The sequence below is a fragment of the Cherax quadricarinatus genome, chromosome 61 (assembly GCF_038502225.1).
Source record: "Cherax quadricarinatus isolate ZL_2023a chromosome 61, ASM3850222v1, whole genome shotgun sequence".
Lineage (NCBI taxonomy): Eukaryota > Metazoa > Arthropoda > Malacostraca > Decapoda > Parastacidae > Cherax > Cherax quadricarinatus.
Window position 1 is genome coordinate 12,811,636 of NC_091352.1, and position 23,375 is coordinate 12,835,010.

General features: G+C 37.2%; 1 protein-coding gene across 1 annotated transcript in view; it reads right to left on the minus strand.

Moving 5' to 3' along the window:
- The window catches only part of Fen1 (flap endonuclease 1), a 38,733-nt gene extending 16,270 nt beyond the window's left edge, over positions 1 to 22,463 (minus strand). The window contains exons 1-5 of the mRNA XM_053791994.2: positions 22,278 to 22,463; positions 11,635 to 11,737; positions 10,190 to 10,356; positions 5,098 to 5,258; positions 4,360 to 4,512 (exon numbers count right to left, since the gene is read on the minus strand). Of these exons, the coding sequence (XP_053647969.1) occupies positions 4,360 to 4,512; positions 5,098 to 5,258; positions 10,190 to 10,356; positions 11,635 to 11,737; positions 22,278 to 22,359 (666 nt within the window). The 5' untranslated portion in view covers positions 22,360 to 22,463. The remainder of the gene's footprint in view (positions 1 to 4,359; positions 4,513 to 5,097; positions 5,259 to 10,189; positions 10,357 to 11,634; positions 11,738 to 22,277) is intronic.
- Positions 22,464 to 23,375: the final 912 nt, after the last annotated feature.

A 23,375-nucleotide genomic window follows, 5' to 3' on the forward strand; every position in this document is an offset into this window, starting at 1 on the left:
AGCAAGCGTGCATGAGCGTGTTAGATAGGAGTGAATGGAGACGAATGATACTTGGGACCTGACGATCTGTTGGAGTGTGAGCAGGGTAATATTTAGTGAAGGGATTCAGGGAAACCGGTTATTTTCTTATAGTCGGACTTGAGTCCTGGAAATGGGAAGTACAATGCCTGCACTTTAAAGGAGGGGTTTGGGATATTGGCAGTTTGGAGGGATATGTTGTGTATCTTTATACGTATATGCTTCTAAACTGTTGTATTCTGAGCACCTCTGCAAAAGCAGTGAGAATGTGTGAGTGTGGTGAAAGTGTTGAATGATGATGATGTTGAAACATGATGTACATGTTTATTTATACACACTCATCTGAGTTTTCTTTGATTTTATCTTAATAGTTCTTGGTCTTATTACTTTTCCTTTTATATCCATGGGGAAGTGGAATAAGAATCTTTCCTCCGTAAGCCATGCGTGTTGTAAAAGTCAACTAAAATGCCGGGAACAATGGGCTAGTAACCCCTTTTCCTGTAAAGATTACTAAAAAGAATAAGAAGAAAAAAAAAAAAATATATATATATATATATATATATATATATATATATATATATATATATATATATATATATATATATAATATATAATATATAATATATAATATATAATATATAATATATATATATATATATATATATATATATATATATATATATATATAGTATATACAATGGGACCTAGGTAGTAGGTTGGTAAACAGCAACCGCCCAGGTAGGTACTACCATCCTGCCAAGTGAGTGTAAAACAAAAGCCTGTAATTGTTTTACATGATGGAAGGATTGCTGGTGTCTTTTGTCTGTCTCATAAATATACAAAATTACAGGTATGTCTTGCCACTTCTACTTACACTTAGGTCACACTACACATACGTGTACAAGCATATATATACACACCCCTCTGGGTTTTCTTCTATTTTCTTTCTAATTCTTGTTCTTGTTTATTTCCTCTTATCTCCATGGGGAAGTGGAACAGAATTCTTCCTCCGTAAGCTATGCGTGTTGTAAGAGGCGACTAAAATGCCGGGAGCAAGGGGGCTAGTAACCCCTTCTCCTGTATATATTACTAAATTTAAAACGAGAAACTTGTTTTTCTTTTTGGGCCACCCCACCTCAGTGGGATATGGCTGGTGCGTTGAAAGAAAGAAAGAAAAAAAAGAGAAACTTTTGTTTTTCTTTTTGGGCCACCCTGCCTCTATGGGATACGGCTGGTGTGTTGAAAGAAAGAAAAGGAGAAACTTTCGTTTATCCTTTTGGGCCACCCTGCCTCGGTGGGATATGGCTGGTGTGTTGAAAGAAAGGTATAATGGGAATGTAAAAAGAGAGCAAATTAGAGATACAAAATACAGGAGGCCAATTACAGTGGACCCCCGCATAACGTTGGCATCGCATAGTGTTAAATCCGCATAGCTATACATCTTATCGCTAAAATTTTGCCTCTCATAGTGCTAAAAAATTCGCTCAACGCAATTCGTCCAAGACACATCCATGCGGCCTGAGCCAGCTTCACTTGTTCTGCCAGTGGCATTGTTTACAAGCCAGCCTCCGCAGTAACATTCAAGCATACAATCGGAACATTTCGTATTATTACAGCCTTTTTATAGTGATTTCACCTGAAAAATAAGTGACCATGGGCCCCAAGAAAGCTTCTAGTGCCAACCCTACAGGAATAAGGGTGAGAATTACTATGGAGATGAAGAAAGAGATCATTGCTAAGTATGAAAGTGGAGTGCGTGTCTCCGAGCTGGCCAGGTTGTATAGTAAACCCCAATCAACCATCGCTTCTATTGTGTCCAAGAGAACGGCAATCAAGGAAGCTGTTCTTGCCAAAGGTTTAACTGTGCTTTCGAAACAGAGATCGCAAGTGATAGAAGATGTTGAGAGACTGTTATTGGTGTGGGTAAACAAAAAACAGATAGCAGGCGATAGCATCTCTCAAGCGATCATAAGTGAAAAGGCTAGGAAGTTGCACGAGGATTTAATTAGAAAAATGCCTGCAACTAGTGGTGATGCGAGTGAATTTAAGGCCAGCAAAGGTTGGTTTGAGAGATTTAAGAGGCGTAGTGGCATACATAGTGTGATAAGGCATGGTGAGGCTGCCAGTTCAGTCCAAAAAGCAGCTGAAAAATATGTGCATGAATTCAAGGAGTACATAGACAGTGAAGGACTGAAACCTGAACAAGTGTTTAATTGTGACGAAACAGGCCTGTTTTGGAAGAAAATGCCAAGCAGGACCTACATTACTCAGGAGGAAAAGGCACTCCCAGGACATAAGCCTATGAAAGACAGGCTTACTCTTCTCATGTGTGCCAATGCTAGTGGTGATTGCAAAGTGAAGCCTTTATTAGTGTATCACTCTGAAACTCCCAGAGCGTTCAGGCAAAAGAATATCCTCAAGGCTAATTTGTGCGTGCTGTGGAGGGCAAACAATAAGGCATGGGTCACTAGGGACTTTTTCTATGACTGGTTACACCAAGCATTTGCCCCCAATGTGAAAAATTACCTAACTGAAAAGAAATTAGACCTTAAGTGCCTCCTGGTGTTAGACAATGCCCCTGGTCATCCTACAGACGTGGCAGAGCGACTTTGTGGGGACATGAGCTTCATTAAGGTGAAGTTTTTGCCTCCTAATACCACTCCTCTCCTGCAGCCCATGGACCAGCAGGTTATTGCAAACTTCAAAAAACTGTACACAAAAGCTCTGTTTGAAAGGTGCTTTGTAGTGACCTCAGAAACTCAAATGACTCTAAGAGAGTTTTGGGGAGAGCACTTTAATATCCTCAATTGTGTAAACCTTATAGGTAAGGCTTGGGAGGGAGTGACTAAGAGGACCTTGAAGTCTGCTTGGAAGAAATTGTGGCCAGAATGTGTAGACCAAAGAGATTCTGAAGGATTTGAGGCTAACCCTGAGAATCCTATGCCAGTTGAGGAATCAACTGTGGCATTGGGGAAGTCCTTGGGGTTGAGGTTAGTGGGGAGGATGTGGAAGAGTTGGTGGAGGAGGACAATGAAGAACTAACCACTGATGAGCTGCTAGATCAACTTCAACAGCAAGAGGCCACACCTGAGGAAATTGCTTCGGAGGAGGGGAGAGAGAAATTGAAGAAGTTGCCTACTTCAAAAATTAAGGAAATCTGTGCAAAGTGGCTTGAAGTGCAAACCTTCATGGATGAAAATCACCCTCAGACAGCTATTGCAAGCCGTGCTGGTGACTATTACACTGACACTGTTGTGAAACACTTTAGGAAAGTCATAAAGGAACGAGAGGTACAGGCCACTATGGACAGATATGTTGTGCGACAGAAGTCCAGTGACTCTGAAGCTGGTCCTAGTGGCATTAAAAGAAGAAGGGAAGCAACCCTGGAAAAGGACTTGACACCTCAAGTCCTAATGGAAGGGGATTCCCCTTCTAAACACTAAAACCATCCAGTCTCCCCTCCTCCCATCCCATCAATCATCGCCAGATCTTCAATAAAGGTAAGTGTCATGTAACTGTGCATGTTTTCTTAAGTTTGTGTGTATTAAAATTAATATTTCATGTGGTAAAATTTTTTTTTTTCATACTTTTGGGTGTCTTGCACCGATTAATTTGATTTCCATTATTTCTTATGGGGAAAATTAATTCGCATAACGATAATTTCGCATAACATTGAGCTCTCAGGAACGGATTGATAGCGTTATGCGGGGGTCCACTGTATATACTTCATCTTCAGTTTGACACCTCATAAATATATATGGATCAAAATTACCCTTACACTTTATGACTAGTCAAGTTTTTTTTTTTTTTTTTTTTTTTTTCAACAAGTCGGCCGTCTCCCACCGAGGCAGGGTGACCCAAAAAAAGAAAGAAAATCCCCAAAAAGAAAATACTTTCATCATCATTCAACACTTTCACCACACTCGCACATTATCACTGTTTTTGCAGAGGTGCTCAGAATACAACAGTCTAGAAGCATAAACATATAAAGATACACAACATATCCCTCCAAACTGCCAATATCCCAAACCCCTCCTTTAAAGTGCAGGCATTGTACTTCCCATTTCCAGGACTCAAGTCCGACTATATGAAAATAACCGGTTTCCCTGAATCCCTTCACTAAATATTACCCTGCTCACACTCCAACAGATCGTCAGGTCCCAAGTACCATTCGTCTCCATTCACTCCTATCTAACACGCTCACGCACGCTTGCTGGAAGTCCAAGCCCCTTACCCACAAAACCTCCTTTACCCCCTCTCTCCAACCCTTTCGAGGACGACCCCTAGTCAAGTACACTTAATAAATTCAACTGAACTAGCTCACAATTAAGTTACACTCACCTCCTCATGATTAATATTCAGCTCTTCCAAAACTTTCGACAAATGGAACTCTTTAATAGGCATTTTCCTGGCCTCGCTGAAGGTCATGTGTCTTAACAAGACTGGGGTTTGAAAGGTCAAGGCATCCATGTCCTCTGTTGCTACAGCATACACCTGTAACATAATTCACAATGTGAAAACTTGATATTTTTAAACAAATTTCAGGGATCAATTTGTAACCTCAACGTAAAAAAAAGAGTTCAATATTAAATCTTGACACCACCTTTACCACCACCCTACTCATGACTCCACCAATCACTCTTTTCTTACCCACACCCATCCTCTTATATCCACAAACTTCTGCTACACACACAAGCAATGTATTCTTTAATTTACCACTTCAACCTCCTCCTCCTCATTTCCTGTACTCTCCTTAGCCCAACTTTCTCCCAATAGTTGCTTATATCTTTTTCCCCTGTCTCTGTCTTTAGTTCATTCACTTTCATTTCTCTTTCTGCTAATTCTATTCTTTCCATATTCCATCTACCTTTGACTGTGGCTACCACTATATAATGACCTGATGTATCTGTTACTTCTCCAAAAATGTGCACATCCCTAAGTCTACTCATTAATATTTTAACTACTAATACAGTCTGACAAGCTGCTATCATTGCACACTATATAAGATATTGTATACTTATTTACCCTCTATTCCTATTACCAAGCCCCCTTTTTATAGATAAATTAAGAGCTCCTTACCTTGCCAGCCTTGGCTAGTGCAGCACACTGGGCCTCAGCTTCACAAGGAGCCTCTATGTAGGGGATCCCCATCAGCCTTAATAAAGTTTTTGCTTCTTCAGAATGAGTTTTTGTGACCTTCACCAATCGTCGACTAAATTTATCTATATCTTCTACATTACCTACCAAAAAAGTAAAATTTACTTTTAACCTTCTTCGGCTTAAAGAAAAAAAAAATAAATGTAGCATGTACAATGTGTGGGTTCAACATATTAACCCTTTCGGTGTCGGTCCCGTAATATTATGGCTTGAGAACCAGTGTCAGTCCCGTAATACTACGCCAAAATTCTAGCTCCTTCAAATCTGGTAGGCCTACACATGAAAGAATGGGTCTGCATGGTCAATGTGTTCAGTATTTAAAAAATCTTGCAGCAAGCAGTGCATAATGGGAGAAAAAAAAAACTGACCGTGTTTTTGGTTTAAAACCGAATCTGAGGTGCATTTTCATGTGGTATTTATGATTGTATTCTCATTTCCTTGTTCTCATTTGATAGAATGGAAGATATTTTACAGAAATAGAGATGATTTTAATTGGTTTCACAATGAAAAGTAACCTGAAATTGAGCTCAAAGTAGAGGAAATGTTTGATTTTTGCCGATGTTCAAGGGTAAACAAATGACATCAATGTCCAATATGTGTCCTACTGGCCAGTCTAATACGCAGTCACGAATGGGTTGACATCATTTATACAATTATTATAATAATGCAGTAGTCTGTTTAACAGCAAATCTTCTATTTTTTTGCGAGAATAAAAATTCAAAATGGACAGCAAGAGTAATATAGTAGGGGCCTGGAGACATGACTAATGAAGAGAAAATGTTATTTTAGTGCCAGGAATGCCTGCCTTGTTTATTCTGGACCCTATTTTGAAATTAGCATCTTTTGAAATGTGTGAAATTGGCCAAATTGCCAATTTCTGACCACTTTATTGGGTAGTTGAAATTGGTAAATGGGCAGTTTCTCGTACTCATTCGATAGAACAAATGGAGTCATAACGAAATAGCTATGATTTTAGTCGACTGGAACAATGGAATTGGCCAAAAATAAGGCTCAAAGTGGGCAAAATCGCCGATGCGTAAATATCACCGAGATCACTAAACTTCGCGAGAGCATAATTTCGCAAGTTTTCCATCAAATTTCGTACCTTAGGTGTCATTAGCATCAGGAAAAGATTCTCTATCATTTTCACAAGAAAAATTTTTTTTTTTTTTTTTTTTAATTTTTTCTGACACAGAGTGAGTCAAGGATCAGGGGTCTTGACACTAAAAGGGTTAAACGAATATTTAAAAAAAAAATTATATAGACAATAATACCATCAGCTGACCTTTTTTAGCAGTTTCTTAATATGTTCCTGTCAAATTAAATTTTTATTAATGCACCACTAAAATACCTACAATTTCATATTTTATGTGTCCTCTTAAAACAAAAGATAAATGGATTGTACAGTACTAAAGCAGAAGATAATAAAGAACAGACAAACACATGAGCAAAGAGACATACTGTACCTTAACCCTTTGGGGGTCGACAGGTCCTCTCAGAGACTTGTTCTCAGGGTTGGCCAAATTTAAAAAAAAAAATTATTTTTTCCTATGAAAAGATAGAGAATCTTTTCCCGATCATAATGGCACCAAAAGTATGAAATTTGATGGAAAACTTATGGAATTATGCTCTAGCGAAGTTAGTGGTCTCAACAATGTTTACACATTGGCGATTTTGCCCACTTTGAGCCCTATTTTCAGCCAATTCCACTGTACTAGTCGACAAAAATCATAACTATTCCGTTAGAACTCCATTTTTTCTATCGAATGAGTACAAGAAACCACCCATTTACCGATTTCAGCTATCCAATAAAGTGGTCAGAATTTAGCAATTTTGCCAATTTCACACAAGTTTCAGAAGATGCCAATTTCCGAATAGGGTCCATAATAAACAAGAAAGACATTCCTGGCAATAAAATAACAAGCTCTCTGTTTGTTAGTCACATCCCCAGGCCCCTCTTATGTTTCTTTGGCTTTCCACTTTGAATTTTTATTCGTACAAAGAAAATAAGATTTACTGTTATGCAGACTACTGCATTAGTGTAGAAATGATATAAATAATATCAGAACACTTGTGAAAGAATATTAGACTCGCCAGTTGATGTGTATTGGACGCTTGACATGATTTCTTTACTTTTGAACTTCGGTAAAAATCGAACATTTCTACTACTTTGAGCTCAATTTCAAGGTACTTTTCATAGTAAAACCAGTCAAAATCATCTCAATTTCTGTAATATGTCTTCCATTCTATAAAATGAGACCAAGAAAATTAGAATACAACAATAAATACCATACGAAAATACAGTGCAAAGTCGCTGTTTTAATCCAAAAACACCGTCGAAGTTTTTTTTCTCATTATGCACTGTGTGCTGCAGGATTTTTTTTATACTGCACACACTGACCACATAAACCCATTCTTTCATATGTAGGCCTACCAGCTTTCTCTCACTAAATTTGAGGGTGCTAGAATTTAGGCGTACTAGTACGTCAAAAACCCTGGGTCATAAGACGTACTAGTACGTCTGAAACCCCCAAAGGGTTAATAATACAGTGGAACCACAGGTTTCGTCCTTAATCCATTCCTGAAGGTCGGTCTAAATCCAAAATGGATGAAAACCGAAGCAATATTTCCCATAAAAAATAATGAAAATACAATTAACCTGTTCCAGACACCCAAAAATATTAACAAAAAATACATTTAAAAAATAACTATAGTTTTACATACAGAAAACAATGAAAAGGAAATATAAATGACTAATGAAATGGATAAATGAATATTTAACATCACACTTACCTCTACTGAAGACTCTTGTTGGGGTATGGACAGCAAGGAGGGGAGAGGGAGGAGGAGCAGAGGTTATTGTTTGGAAGGGGAATCCCCCTCCATAAGGGCTTCAGGTATCAAGGCCCTATCCGGGGTTACTTCCCTTCTTTGTCTTTTACTGGCAGTGAACCTCTGTTGCACTACAAATCTGTCCAGAGAGCTCTGTTTCTGGCATCTCTTTAAAGATTTGCCTAAAATGGGACAAGGTATTGTCACCGAAAATGTTGCAGATACAAATGTCCTTAATCACCCCTTTTGCAACATCAGCCTCCTTGATTTCTACTTTCTTTGCCAGGATGAAACAGATTGTTGATTTGGATTTGACATACATCCTGGCGAACTCGACCACATGTATGCCACTTTCGTATTTTTCTACAATCTCTTTCTTGAATTCTCACCTTTACCAAAGGGTTAGCACTAGGAACTTTCTTTGGGCCCCTGGTAGCTTATTTCGCAGTCGCACTCAATAAATAAATACAAAAAAAAATGAAGTATTATGAAATGTTTCAAATGAATGCTCACTCAACCAGTGATAGTCAGACTGAGACATGTACTCATGAGTGGCGGCATCCTAGGTGGGCGGACGCATCTGATATGGATGATTTCCAGGATGAGGTACGAAATCCGGAGCAAAATTTAGCTGAAAAAAGTGGTCAAAATCCAAATTGTACGCTATCTGGTGCAGACGAAATCCGGGGTTCCAGTGTATTTTCACATATTTTATTTGAAACCATTCTCATTTAAAAAGTCAACTCAACATGTTCAAGCATCAACATTATTTAAAAGAAGCAAATATATTTAACATCTGACAAGTCTATGACTTTACGTAAGTATGACAGACTCTTCATTCTGAAGCTTTAGTTTACTATAATTAGAAAATATCACAATAGTTTAGTTACAGTGTATCTTTCAAATTAAATCTGCTAATGATTCTAGTAATCGCCACTCTCCATAATCGTGTTTCAAACCAGGACTTCCAAATTGGAAAAAGAAATATTACTGGAACAAGAATTACAATGCAAATATTGAGAAACAAAGTAAATACAGTGGAACCGTGGTTTTCATACTCCCCGGCTTGCATGTAAAACAACAGTTATTCTCCATAAAACGTATTTTTGTTAATATTTTTGGTGTCTGGAAAGGATTAATTGGATTTACATTATTTATTATGGGAAATATTATAAAAAAAATACATCTTAGAGAACAACTGTGGTTTTACATGCAAGCTGGGGAGTACGAAAACTGGGTTTTTAAGATTTATCTACCGTACAGGTTTAAGAAACAAAGAACAACCCAATAAGCCTCCTAGTGCATAACATTTAGCAGACTTCTGTTTCACTCATATGACAGAATATTGGTACATCCCTTAGCAGTTGCTGTTTGCCTTGGATGTACAGTTCTGTATCCCTGGTCACTTCCTACCAACTGGACATTATCCAAAATACAGTTCTTTACACTGCTTTAGGTTCATTTTCAACTACTGAAATTTCAGTTCTTTAAGTAGAGTCAGGTGTAGTTTCCAGCTTCAGTCAAAGATGCATCTAGATCCACTGTATCTATACTACTTTCCAGATATCTTGATCTCTTGGGTGTTCACCACTTAGTTCACCCCTCGTCTATCTCACTAGGTTAGTGCCTAGGCATTATTGCTCTTTCATCTAATTCTTTCTTCCAGATCCATGTTACCTCTGTTTTTTTTTTTTTTCCTAGTATAATCCAAATCCATCTTGGACCCTGCTGCAAGTCACTGAAGACTTTTTTTTTTATTTTAAAGAATACTGTCAGTAAGTACATGGGTCTTTCTTTCTGCATCTATACCAAAATTTCCTTTTTTAGAAGCTAGGTTTGATTCCTTATCCTTATCTTTCATAATATTTTTATATTTTATAACCAAACATAGCATTTCACTTCACTTAGGATCTTTGACACTGTCTTAGAAAACTTTCCTTTTTGTTATTCTAGTAGGTCCTGTTCATGTTTTTTACTTAAGCTTCCCACAATTTAAATACAAACCAGGATAAATTACTTACATTAAATCCCCCATTATAATGACAATAAATAGTTTTTTAATATTTTAAGACAGGATTTTATGTAGAGAGTGTTATAACGAGTACCATTTTAATGTTTGCCAAGAAAAATGTATATGCCATACAAAAAATTCAACAAATGAATATTATTTAAAAGCACAAACCTGCTTCTTCAGCTTTTTCCAAAGCCTTCTGTGCCTCTTCCCTTCGCTCCTGTCGCTTTGCTAGTTCTCCACCCTTCATAGTTGGAGGCTTACCATCAAAAACATACATGGGCTTAATTCCATTATCTACCATACGAATGGTTCGATAGAAGAAACCCATCAAGTGACTGCAAACCAATACAAAATGAACATCAAAATGGTATACAATACCGACAGGTTGTTAGGTAAGACACATATGCAACAGTTAGGTATCTTTATTATGAAACGTTTCGCCTACACAGTAGGCTTCTTCAGTCGAATACAGAAAGTAGGCAGGAACAGTAGAGATATGAAGACGATGTAATCAGTCCATCACCCTTGAAGTCGTAGAATTTGAGGTTGTCAGTCCCTCGGCCTGGAGAAGTTCAGTTCCATAGTCAGGAACTATCTGAAGATCAAGCAAGCAAGCAAACATGTTTAGGTAAGATCCCAATGGGATGAGCGGGGAAGACGGGACAGATGAAGAATAGCTCTGGAGAGGAGTGTTCTTAGTAAGAGAAATAGAGCGAGGGCTTAACCCAGCAGCTAAGGCGATCGTGGGGCAGACTTGAGAACAGGAATAGCAGGGACTGTTGCATTGAACTTGTGGTAGTTGAAGTCTTGAATCTTGAGTAGCTGGCAGCAGGCTAGGTCACATCAGAGGGTAGAACACATATGGGAGTTATAGGAGTAACTGAGGAGGCAGGTTAGCAATGGAGCCATTTTCAAACTTTTTGAAGCTGCTTCTAGATAGGTGGTATAATTTAGCCTTGTTGCTGAAGGTGAAACGTAGAGGCTTGATGAACTCAAGAACTTGGGTGAGTGTGAAGTGAAGCGGTGATTCACATGCATACTTGACTGTTCCAGCACCGAGGCTTTTGACTATGGAACTGAACTTCTCCAGGCCGAGGGACTGACAACCTCAAATTCTACGACTTCAAGGGTGATGGACTGATTACATCGTCTTCATATCTCTACTGTTCCTGCCTACTTTCTGTATTCGACTGAAGAAGCCTACTGTGTAGGCGAAACGTTTCATAATAAAGATACCTAACTGTTGCATATGTGTCTTACCTAAAAACCAATACAAGTTTACTTAAATTATGCAGCACTAATATCTACAAATTTTTATACTACTTATTGCATTATTAAAAAAATTCTGTATGGAAAGTTCATCTCCAGTGCTCTCACACACAAACTGAAATGCTAGTCACCTTATTAGCATACTAGATACTGATAACATATCAAATTATTATTGAAAACATGAAGCTGAAAAAGCTGTCCTTTATTAGTCATACTGTACAGTGATAATAGTAATAATTGTAATGAAGTTTGCATATGCAGTAAATAAAGTGTCAAAACTAAAAGCACCAAATTCAAAGAAATTAATGAAACCAAACATGTACAAAATTGAGTTTTTTTTTTACCTTGTAACTTCTCCATCAGCATTTGTGAGCATGTTACCTTCCTGTCGAACAGCAACAAGAAACTGGTACAAACTCATCGATGCATCCACTGCCACTTTACGACCTGAGAAATGTTTTAAATTTTGATAACTTATAATATTGCTCTACACAAAAGCATGGAGTGTATAAAACAAAAGTATAAAAGCATTAATAAGAGAGTGGATATGGAATTTCTTTAAAAAACTAAATATCTTAGTTATTTAGTGTACAGTGGAACCTCAATATTCGTACATCCCTACACAAGTACCATCCGACTTATGACCGAGCTTGGTTCCGACCAACTGGTCATAAGTCAAAATGGACGCAAGTCGAACCTTATGCTGTTAGTACTGTATTTTATGCTGCAAGCTTTAGGAGAAACACTGTGCAAAACAAACAGTTGTTTATTTGCATACAAAACATTCGTATGCATGAAAAAATACGAAAATATTCATATGCACGAACAGAAAAGTATACAATAACTTAAGCTAAGCTATAAACAGTACGGTCGTAAAGTACGAGTGGTTGTATGTCAAGCAGGTCATAAGTCAGTACAGGTCTCCCTCAACATTCGCGAGGGTTAGGGGATCAAGAGCCTCGCGAATGTTGAAAAACCGTGAATGTTTGGTGCCTCAATATATTGTAGGGAAATATATTACAATACTGCTTCCTTAACTTGTTGAACCATGAATAATCATAAAATACATGAAAATGTCGTAAATTGTACTAAATATATACATGTTATGCTTTAATAACATATGTTATTTATAACATGTATGTTAATAACATGTATTTTATTAAATACCACAGACTCCACCACTGCGAGTCCCTACTACCCTCCCTCCGACCCCCGCAACTGGCAACCAGCCCTCCCACCACTCAGTGTGGTGAGTGTTTTGTTTGTTCATTATTTGCTATTAAACTACAGAATAAATAATGTAAACCCATTCATGACTGCATATTGGAATGGCTATCAGGAAAGTTATTAGACGGTGACATCATGTGTTCACTCTTGAACACAGCAAAGAATCGAACATTTCTGCTATTGCTAATAATAACAATAGTAATAATAATAATAATAAATAATAATAAATACGATATAATTGAAGAAGGAAATTGTACAAAAATACAAGGGAGTGGTTGACACATCGTCAGTGTGACTTTGTTTATGCTGGAGTGAACATTAGTCTCCCTGCTCTTCCAAACATTTCACAATAATTCAGCAGTTGAGGCAGTGGTATTTAATAACATATATGCTATAAATAATAATAGTACATGTTATTATTAATAACTTGTATTATTATTAACATGTATGTATTTAATAACATATATGTTATAAATAATAATAGTATATATTATTAATAGAATGTATTATTATTAACATGTATGTTACTAACCCTTTCAGGGTCCAAGGCCCAAATCTGGAGTCACGCACCAGTGTCCAAGAATTTTCAAAAAAAAAATTGGTTATTTTTTCTTATGAAATCGTAGAGAATCTTTTTGTGAAGGTAATAAAACAAAAAGTACGAAATTTGGTGGAAAATTGACGAAATTATGCTCTCGCGAATTTTGATGTGTCAGCGATATTTACGAATTGGCGATTTTGCCGACTTTGACTCCCATTTTAGGCCAATTACATTATTCCAATCAACCAAATTCTTAGCTATTTCACTAGTATTACTTCTATTCTATCGATTGAGCACAAGAAATCGCCAAGTCAACTGTTTCAACTACAAAATAAAGTGATCGGAAATTGTTAATTTGGCCAATTTAACACAAAGTTCAAAATATTCCAATTTCAAAATAGGGTCCAGAATGAACAATGTAGGCATTCCTGGCACTAAACTAACATTTCCTCTGTTCATTAGTTATGTTTTGAGGCTTTACAAATAAATTCCATTTTTATTTTTTATTCACATAATGAATTTTTATTCACACCAAAAAATAGAAGATTTACTGTTATGCAATACTGTAATAATTGTATAAATATCATCACCATATTTGTGAATGTATATTAGACCCACCAGCTGACGTGTATTAGACGTGTGAGGTCGTTTGTTTACTCTTGAATATCGGCAAAAATTTAACATTTCTGCTACTTTGAGCTCAGTTTCAAGCCATTTCCAGTGCTAAAACCAATCAAAATCATCTCTATTTCTGTAATATGTCTTCCATTCTATCAAATGAGACCAAGAAATCGCAAATACAACTATAAAAAACATACGAAAAAACACTGCAAACTTGCTGTTTTAATCGAAAAATCGTGATTACATTTTTTTTTCTCTCATTATACACAGTGTGCTGCAGGATCTGTTTTATGTGGTGCACACATACCACATAGATGTATTCTCTCATATCTAGGCCCAAATGTACCACTCACAGTTTATCAGAGTGAGCTGAGCTCATGGCGTAGATCTACGGTTTGGACCCTGAACGTAAAGCCGTAGATCTACGGGACGGACCCTGAAAGGGTTAAATACCATTGCCTCAATCACTGCCTCTACCACTCCAGTCACACTCAATCTACAAGCACTAAACACAATGAATTATTGTGAAATGTTTGGAAGAGCAGGGAGACTAATGTTCACTACAGCATATTCAAAGTCACACTGACGATGTGCCAACCACTCCCTCGTATTTTTGTACAATTTCCTTCTTCAATTATATCATATTTATTATTATTATTATTATTATTATTATTATTATTATTACTATTGTTATTATTAGCTGTAGCAGAAATGTTTAATTCTTTGCAGTGCTCAAGAGTAAACACATGATGTCACCGTCTAATACCTGTCCGAATAGCCATTCCAATATGCAGTCATGAATGGGTTTACATTATTTATACTGTAGTTTAATAGCAAATAATGAACAAACAAAACACTCACCACACTGAGTGGTGGGAGGGCTGGCTGCCAGTTGCGGGGGTCGGAGGGAGAGTAGTAGGGACTCGCAGGTGGCGGGAAACTTAAATATGATTTGGTGGCTGGGAATTTGGAGGTTGGTAATTCGCGAATGTGTGAAGCCCATGAAAGTTGAAAACGTGAATGTTGAGGGAGACCTGTACATACTCATATTCGTACTTGATATTCACCCAACTTTAAGAAAAATCTGACTCGGTATTCAGACACTGCCCTTATATTTGACCTAAACAAAACGGTCAATCTGGATGAAGCCCGATGAAAACAAACCATCACGTGCTGTCTCTCGTCAGCTTTCGTTCGTTAAGCATCATTTGTACAAGCTTCATGAAACTTTGTGGTATTTCATTATTATTCTATGATGTTTTTAAAATATTTTCATTGAAGATAAGTAAACATGGTCCCAAAAAAGGGTAGTGATCCAAACAAGCCTAAAAGGACAGTGAAAACAATAATTAAAGTGAAAAAAAGAATTCACTGCAAAGTTGGAAAGTAGAACATGTGTATCAGACCTGGCCATTCAATATGGTATGATGAAATCTACCCCATCATCCATAGTGAAAAATAAAGAGGCAATAAAAGAGGCTGATGTGGCAAAAGGAGTGAAAATTCTTGCTGTGAAAAGGTCACAGATAATTGAAGAAATGGAAAGACTTTTGTTCGTTTGAATTAACTAAAAACAATTGGCCAGTGACAGTGTTTCTGAAACAATAATTTATGAATAATCAAAGCAGTTATATAGTGATCTTAGTGCTCAAAGTGATGAATTTAAGGCAAGCAAGGGCTGGTTTGATAGGTTAAAATAAGGAGTGGGATTCATAGTGTAGTAAGGCATGGGAAGGCTGCCACTGCTAACAGAGATGAAGCTGAAAAGTATGTTAAGGAATTTAAAACTTATGTAGACATTGAGCGATTTATTCCTCAACAAGTTTTTAATTGTGATGAAATCGGTCTCCTCTGGAAGAAGAATGCCTGAGAGAACCTACATTAAAAAAAAAAAAAAAAAAAATTTACCAGGACACAAGCCCATGAGAGAGAATCTAACACTCTTGTTGTGGTAATGCTAGTGGGTCTTGAACAGATTAATCCAATTTACATTATTTCTTATGGGAAAAATTGATTCAATATTTGTACAACTATTTGAACAGCCTCCTGGAATGGATTATGTTTGAATAGCGAGGTACCACTGTATTAAGTTTAAGGAATACGAACTACATAAGTCCATTAACAATGCGTACGCCACCTGTCAAGAATACTTAAGCAATGAAATAGGAATTAAAGTAAATCCTTAGTATGCTGTACATTCAATGAGATATAAACCTGTGTATATAACCTAGATTCTTTAGACAAAATGCTTTACTCAAAGAAATTAAGGAAATATGAACAGACAAGGCTAACATGCACATGATGTCTAAAAGTGATGAGGTAATAGTTTTGACGAAACAATTTCAGTGCCCTTGTATGAAACAGTGGACGTGCCAAGATATAACTTACATTATTTATGAATATGCATATGCAAGAAATTATTACAGCATAGATATAGTGCAGTTCATACATAATGAAGTGATTTTTGCTATAGTGGAATGAATAAAATATCCCTTATAAATTACAAGATAAAGTAGTTCTAAGATCGAGAGCACAGTACAGTATTAGTTATTCTATTGGATTTAACAGCCAACTCAGTTTTATAATAATAATAATAATAATAAAACTAATAATAATAATTTTATTTCAGCATGATACAATGTTTGTACCGAGATAGGTGACATGTAGTTGTGCATGCAGAAAGTCCATTATGCAGAGCATTTTGGGCAGTATATAACTACAATCCCATTACTGTACTACAGATTCATTAAATCAAGGTCCATTAAATTTGGGGTATACTATACTACTAAACTAATGATAAACTAAGAAATAATAGTAATGTAAAATATTGAAAGCTAATAATGCTTAAGAAAAATTACATGTATAAAAACCCTCATAAAGATTTAAATCCTCTTGAGGCATTAAATATACTGTATCTTAGGTTAGAATATTAGACAATATCATTTATTGTATCTAACTATGCAATATTGGAACTTTCAATTTTAATTACAAACAACTTTTGTCATGGTGTTATACCTCCTAATACAGTAAACACTATATATAATGAACTAATTTGGGGGAGCAGGTGGCTGATAATGGCAATTATGGTGGATAGAGAAGAGATTGTTTTGACATGATTTTAACAATAATTAACAATTCTGTAAACAACAGAATTAGTCCAGTTTCCAAATTAACTAACCCGGTGGATTTTTTTTCTGGAGGTTCATTGTATGGAGGGTTTCCTGCATAACTAAAGAAAGAAAATAAAGTACTGATGAATTGGGTAATTATCTTAGGTCATCACAGGTAATAACTGAATGTTGCTGCTCAGCAAATTTCTGTAATAAAATACAGTTTAAAATTTACAATAATGAGTAGGTTTCAGTGACAGCATATATGGCATTATGTTGTATAAATGGTAAGAAACAATCAAACCTAAATGAACCCATTTAACCTAAGATAGAGCTTTGCTTACATCCACTGCACCTCTGTTTACATTTGCTATGACTGGCCACATGTCAACACCATGCGGTAATTGGCTCTGACGTGCAGCTCATGCCAATTTTTTTTTTCTGATATCTTTTAAATTAACAATTTGCCGAAGAAATAAATGGTGGTATAGATGGCTTGTACACATCGTAAAATATGTATAAAATGTGTGATTTTCACTAAGGAGTATACTTCAATTATAACATGAATCACTTTTCTATATAATCATGTACATGTATGAGATTTTGTTTATATATTTAAACCAGAGGGTTAGCCATCTAGTATAGCACAATACAGTAAGTGCATTATGGGAACTGTGTCTTACTTCCATTGGGATTCTTTTGATTTTGTCCCCAGGATGCAACCCACAACACTCAGGCACTTGCTGCTAGGTGAACAGGGGCAGCAGGTGCCAAGAAAACATGCCCATAATTTCCACCCATGCTGGGGATCAAAACATTCAGCAAGTGTTCAGTGGTCAGTCGTCACGTGAGGTCACAGACCCTGAGCTGCTTTGGGGATTAGCGTGGACGGTTACAAAGCATGGCTTGCTTCTGCAGTGTTTTAAAAACTGAGTTTGGAGAGTTGAAGGAGGAGGTCTTGCTTCTCCAGGAGGAGATTAGGAGGCTGAAGGTCCACCTCAATGGGCCTGGGAGAGAGTGTGAGGTGGTTGGAGATGTGGGGAATGAGGCTTCTAGCAGTGAGGTGCAGTCTGTCTCTCACTGTGAGGAGGCTGTAGGTGGGGAGGTAGCAACGGGTACCAGCAGTGAGGTGCAGCCCAGCACCTGCTACAAGTGGCGAGTTGTTCACAGTAATGGGAGGCGCATCAGAGTAAGGAAAGTTAAGAGTGAAGATCTGAAGGTAGGAAATCGCTTCTCTGTTCTCCAGGATGAATGTACTTCAGTGGCCAGTGAAGGTAAGGGTACTACTGCCCCTGCTAATGAAGGTAAGCGCATTCTTGTGGTTGGTGACTCTCAGGTAAGATATGTTGACCGTGCTTTTTGTAATAGGAATAAGAAGATGAGAGATAGAGTGTGCTTCCCTGGAGCTGGTGTTGGGGACATTGTCAACAGACTGGATAATATCATGTCAGGTAATGGGAACAAGCCCATTATCTGTCTCAGTGCTGGTGGAAATGATATTGGGAAGGGTAGGAGAGAAGAGCTGCTAGATAAGTACAGGTCAGCTATAGATTTCATTAAGTCTAAGGGAGGGATCCCAATCATATGTAGCATCTTGCCTAGAAGGGGAGTAGGAAATGAATGGTTGTCTAGGGCAATTGGTGTAAATTGCTGGCTAGACAGATACTGCAAGGAACTTGCAATCCCATTCATTGACAACTGGAACAACTTTTATGGCAAACATGATATGTATGCAAGGGATGGGGTTCATCTCTCTGGGGCAGGGGTGGTAGCACTTGCAGACTCGATTGAGAAGGCCATTGGTGAAATGCCTATGATTTTAAACTGATGGAAGATAGAGGTATGGGTGTGTGTGGGAAACAAGCAGGTTGCAACACTAGGGTTGGAAACAGTAAATGTATAAAAGGCATTCAGCATGAAGTTATAAATAAAGACAATAGAACAGGTCAGAAAACAAAGGGGGACAGCAGAGGGCAGCAAGGGACTAGCTCCCTTAAGGTTTACTATACTAATAGCAGGAGTGTTAGAAATAAGATAGATGAGCTAAGATTAATTGCAAGTGCAGGAAACATAGATATTATTGCTATAACAGAGACCTGGCTCAATCTGAAAGATAGAGAGATGCCATCTGAATGTCACATACAAGGCTATAAATTATTCCACACTGACAGGGTCAACAGGAAAGGTGGTGGAGTAGCGATGTATGTCAGAGACAATTTAAATTGTTGTGTTAGACAAGATATTAAATTAGAAGCGTCAGCCACTGAATCTGTTTGGTTACAGCTTCTCGAGGGCCGAGAAAAACTAATTTTGGGTGTGATTTACAGGGCCCCAAATCTTGATAGGGAGTGCAGTAAACTTCTATGGGACGAAATTCGTAAGGCATCTACATACGAAAATGTTGTGCTAATGGGAGATTTCAACTATAGACAGATTGACTGGAGCAATTTGACAGGAAATTTAGAGTCGGGTGACTTTCTTGATACGATCCAGGATTGTTTTTTAAAACAGTTTGTGACAGAGCCAACTAGGGGAAATAACCTCCTTGACTTGGTTCTTGCCAGTAGGGAAACACTAATTAATAATCTTGAGGTTAATGATGAGCTTGGGGAGAGTGATCACAAATCACTCAGTTTTAACATATCATGGAATTCCCCTAATAATGGCAATCAAGTCTCCGTCCCTGACTTTCGCTTGGCTGATTTCATAGGACTGAAAAATTACTTAGGTGGGCTGAACTGGAATGACCTGACTAGGGGTCAGGTAGGTGGTGATGGTTGCCGATATGATGCTTTCCAGGGCATAGTTCTAGCTGCTCAGTCAAATTATGTTCCAAATAGGGAAATCAGATCAAACAAAAATGATCCTAAATGGATGAACAATAGATTAAAATATCTGATTGGTCAAAAGAGAGGCATATATAGGCAAATCAAAAGAGGAGAGGGGCAATTAAGAAATCGATATATTCAGTTAAAGAGAGAAATAAAAAAGGGAATTAGAAAAGCAAAAAGAGATTATGAGGTTAAAGTTGCAAGAGAATCGAAGACTAACCCAAAAGGATTCTTTCAGGTATACAGAAGTAAGATCAGGGACAAGATAGGCCCACTCAAAAGTTCCTCGGGTCAGCTCACTGACAGTGATAAGGAAATGTGTAGAATTTTTAACACATACTTCCTCTCAGTTTTTACACAGGAGGATACCAGTGATATTCCAGTAATGATAAATTATGTAGAACAGGACGATAATAAACTGTGCACTATTAGGGTCACAAGTGACATGGTCCTTAGGCAAATAGATAAATTAAAACCTAACAAATCCCCAGGCCCTGATGAACTGTATGCAAGGGTTCTAAAGGAATGTAAAGAGGAGCTTAGCACACCTTTGGCTAATCTTTTCAACATATCACTACAAACTGGCATGGTGCCAGATAAGTGGAAAATGGCAAATGTGATACCTATTTTCAAAACAGGTGACAGGTCCTTAGCTTCGAACTATAGACCAATAAGCCTAACCTCCATAGTGGGAAAATTTATGGAATCAATAATTGCCGAGGCAGTTCGTAGCCACCTTGAAAAGCATAAATTAATCAACGAATCTCAGCATGGTTTTACAAAGGGACGTTCCTGCCTTACGAATTTATTAACTTTTTTCACTAAGGTATTTGAGGAGGTAGATCATGGTAACGAATATGATATTGTGTATATGGACTTCAGTAAGGCTTTTGACAGGGTCCCACATCAGAGACTATTGAGGAAAATTAAAGCACATGGAATAGGAGGAGAAATTTTTTCCTGGATAGAGGCATGGTTGACAAATAGGCAGCAGAGAGTTTGCATAAATGGGGAGAAATCAGAGTGGGGAAGCGTCACGAGCGGTGTTCCACAGGGGTCAGTGTTGGGCCCCCTGCTGTTCACAATCTACATAAACGACATAGATGAGGGCATAAAGAGCGACATCGGCAAGTTTGCCGATGACACCAAAATAGGCCGTCGAATTCATTCTGACGAGGACATTCGAGCACTCCAGGAAGATTTGAATAGACTGATGCAGTGGTCGGAGAAGTGGCAGATGCAGTTTAATATAGACAAATGCAAAGTTCTAAATGTTGGACAGGACAATAACCATGCCACATATAAACTAAATAATGTAGATCTTAATATTACGGATTGCGAAAAAGATTTAGGAGTTCTGGTTAGCAGTAATCTGAAACCAAGACAACAGTGCATAAGTGTTCGCAATAAAGCTAATAGAATCCTTGGCTTCATATCAAGAAGCATAAATAATAGGAGTCCTCAGGTTGTTCTTCAACTCTATACATCCTTGGTTAGGCCTCATTTAGATTATGCTGCACAGTTTTGGTCACCGTATTACAGAATGGATATAAATTCTCTGGAAAATGTACAAAGGAGGATGACAAAGATGATCCCATGTATCAGAAACCTTCCCTATGAGGATAGACTAAGGGCCCTGAAACTGCACTCTCTAGAAAGACGTAGAATTAGGGGGGATATGATTGAGGTTTATAAGTGGAAGACAGGAATAAATAAAGGGGATGTAAATAGTGTGCTGATAATATCTAGCCTAGACAGGACTCGCAGCAATGGTTTTAAGTTGGAAAAATTCAGATTCAGGAGGGATATAGGAAAGTACTGGTTTGGTAATAGAGTTGTGGATGAGTGGAACAAACTCCCAAGTACCGTTATAGAGGCCAGAACGTTGTGTAGCTTTAAAAATAGGTTGGATAAATACATGAGTAGATGTGGGTGGGTGTGAGTTAGACCTGATAGCTTGTGCTAACGGGTCGGTTGCCGTGTTCCTCCCTTGAGTCAATGTGACCTGACCTGACTAGGTTGGGTGCATTGGCTTAAGCCGGTAGGGACTTGGACCTGCCTCGCATGGGCCAGTAGGCCTTCTGCAGTGTTCCTTCGTTCTTATGTTCTTATGTTCTTAAGTGATCTAAGTTTTCTATCAACCGAGACACAGGACACCCTAGTTTATTTATATGGCAATGCCATTCATCAGACATAGTAATGGGATGCCCTTCAAGGGAGGTTGCTTCATGCTAATGAGAGACACTTTGATGCAAGAAGTGAACCTATTCTCCCCTTCCTTGGATTAAATCTAACTGCCTCCCATTCCCCCTGGCATTTTGACCCCTACGGGTTTAGCGTCTCCCCAAATATAAGTTATAGAAAGAATAAAAAAAATTAATGTCATTTCACCATATGCATGCAAAAAATGGTGAAAAACATTCACATCATCTCATGAAAAAAACTGGCACACTGTACTCATCAAATGCACGAAAAAGATTTTTAAACATTTATCCCATGTCAACGTCTAAAGGCTTTTTTATATTATCAGTTAGGTTTCCAAACTACAATCTTTGTATAGTTAATAAGATATAAAAAAAGAAATAATTTTAATTTGCGCACCAAAAAACTCGTGTGCAAGAAACTGTCAACAATCTTGCTCCATCAGTCATGCTTACCGAAGTAGTTTTTAATCTCATTTTCTTTAACAGCTGATGGTGCAACATCAGCTATAAGCTTCGCTAATCCCAAAATACCCATGATGCTAATTTATGATGAAATACGAGTTGAAATGCAGAGGTGCAGATGCCGTGACAGCTGTAACACGTTAACAAAATAAACTCTCAAAAGCCCGCCAACAAGGGCGTTCATTTACACACAAAAAGTCATACATCATCTTATTATAAAAATTTTTATTTGGGAAATCTGAAAATACATTACACACAGTAGCATAAATTTCCACAATGGTTCTGAGGGCTCAATGTTACATTAAGTAAACTTACCCTGAGACAAGGACCCCCAATGGAAATAAAAGTAATTTTGTCTGACTTTTGGGTTATCTTAAGTAATTTACATATATATTACTTATGTATGATAATTTGTGTAACTGTATTTATGTGTATCTTTACCTATATAAACTTATTTACTTATTTATAACCCCGTCAAGGCAAAAGCTCTTCAAATTTTTGCAGTATTATTTTTAAAAATAATGCATTATTATTATTATTATTATTATTATTATTATTATTATTATTATTATTATTATTATTATTTATTATTATTATTATTATTATTATTATTATTATTATTATTATTATTATTATTATTATTATTATTATTATTATTATTATTATCATCATCATCATCATTATTATTATTTTTAAACATATTGCATAAAATATAAGTTTAAACCTGACTTTTTGGGGATAACCTAGGTACTTTACACATATGCTGCTATGTATGATAATCTATGATAATTTGTGTATACCTGAATAAACTTACTAACATTTACACACCCTAAACATAAAGGACCTGGACTATTATAACACAAACAGAACATGAAACTAATATCCAAATATGGCGCATGGTACATATACTCTGTAAGACATGCACGAACCATACACCAGACGCTGAAAAGGCAGACAAGTGCATGAAAATGTTTATGGCCCGCCCCATAACACCAACACATATACTAATATAAAAATACCAATTCCAATGGCATCAACATTGATCCGGCAAAACAACTTATCACTTAATATACACAATATGCACTCATA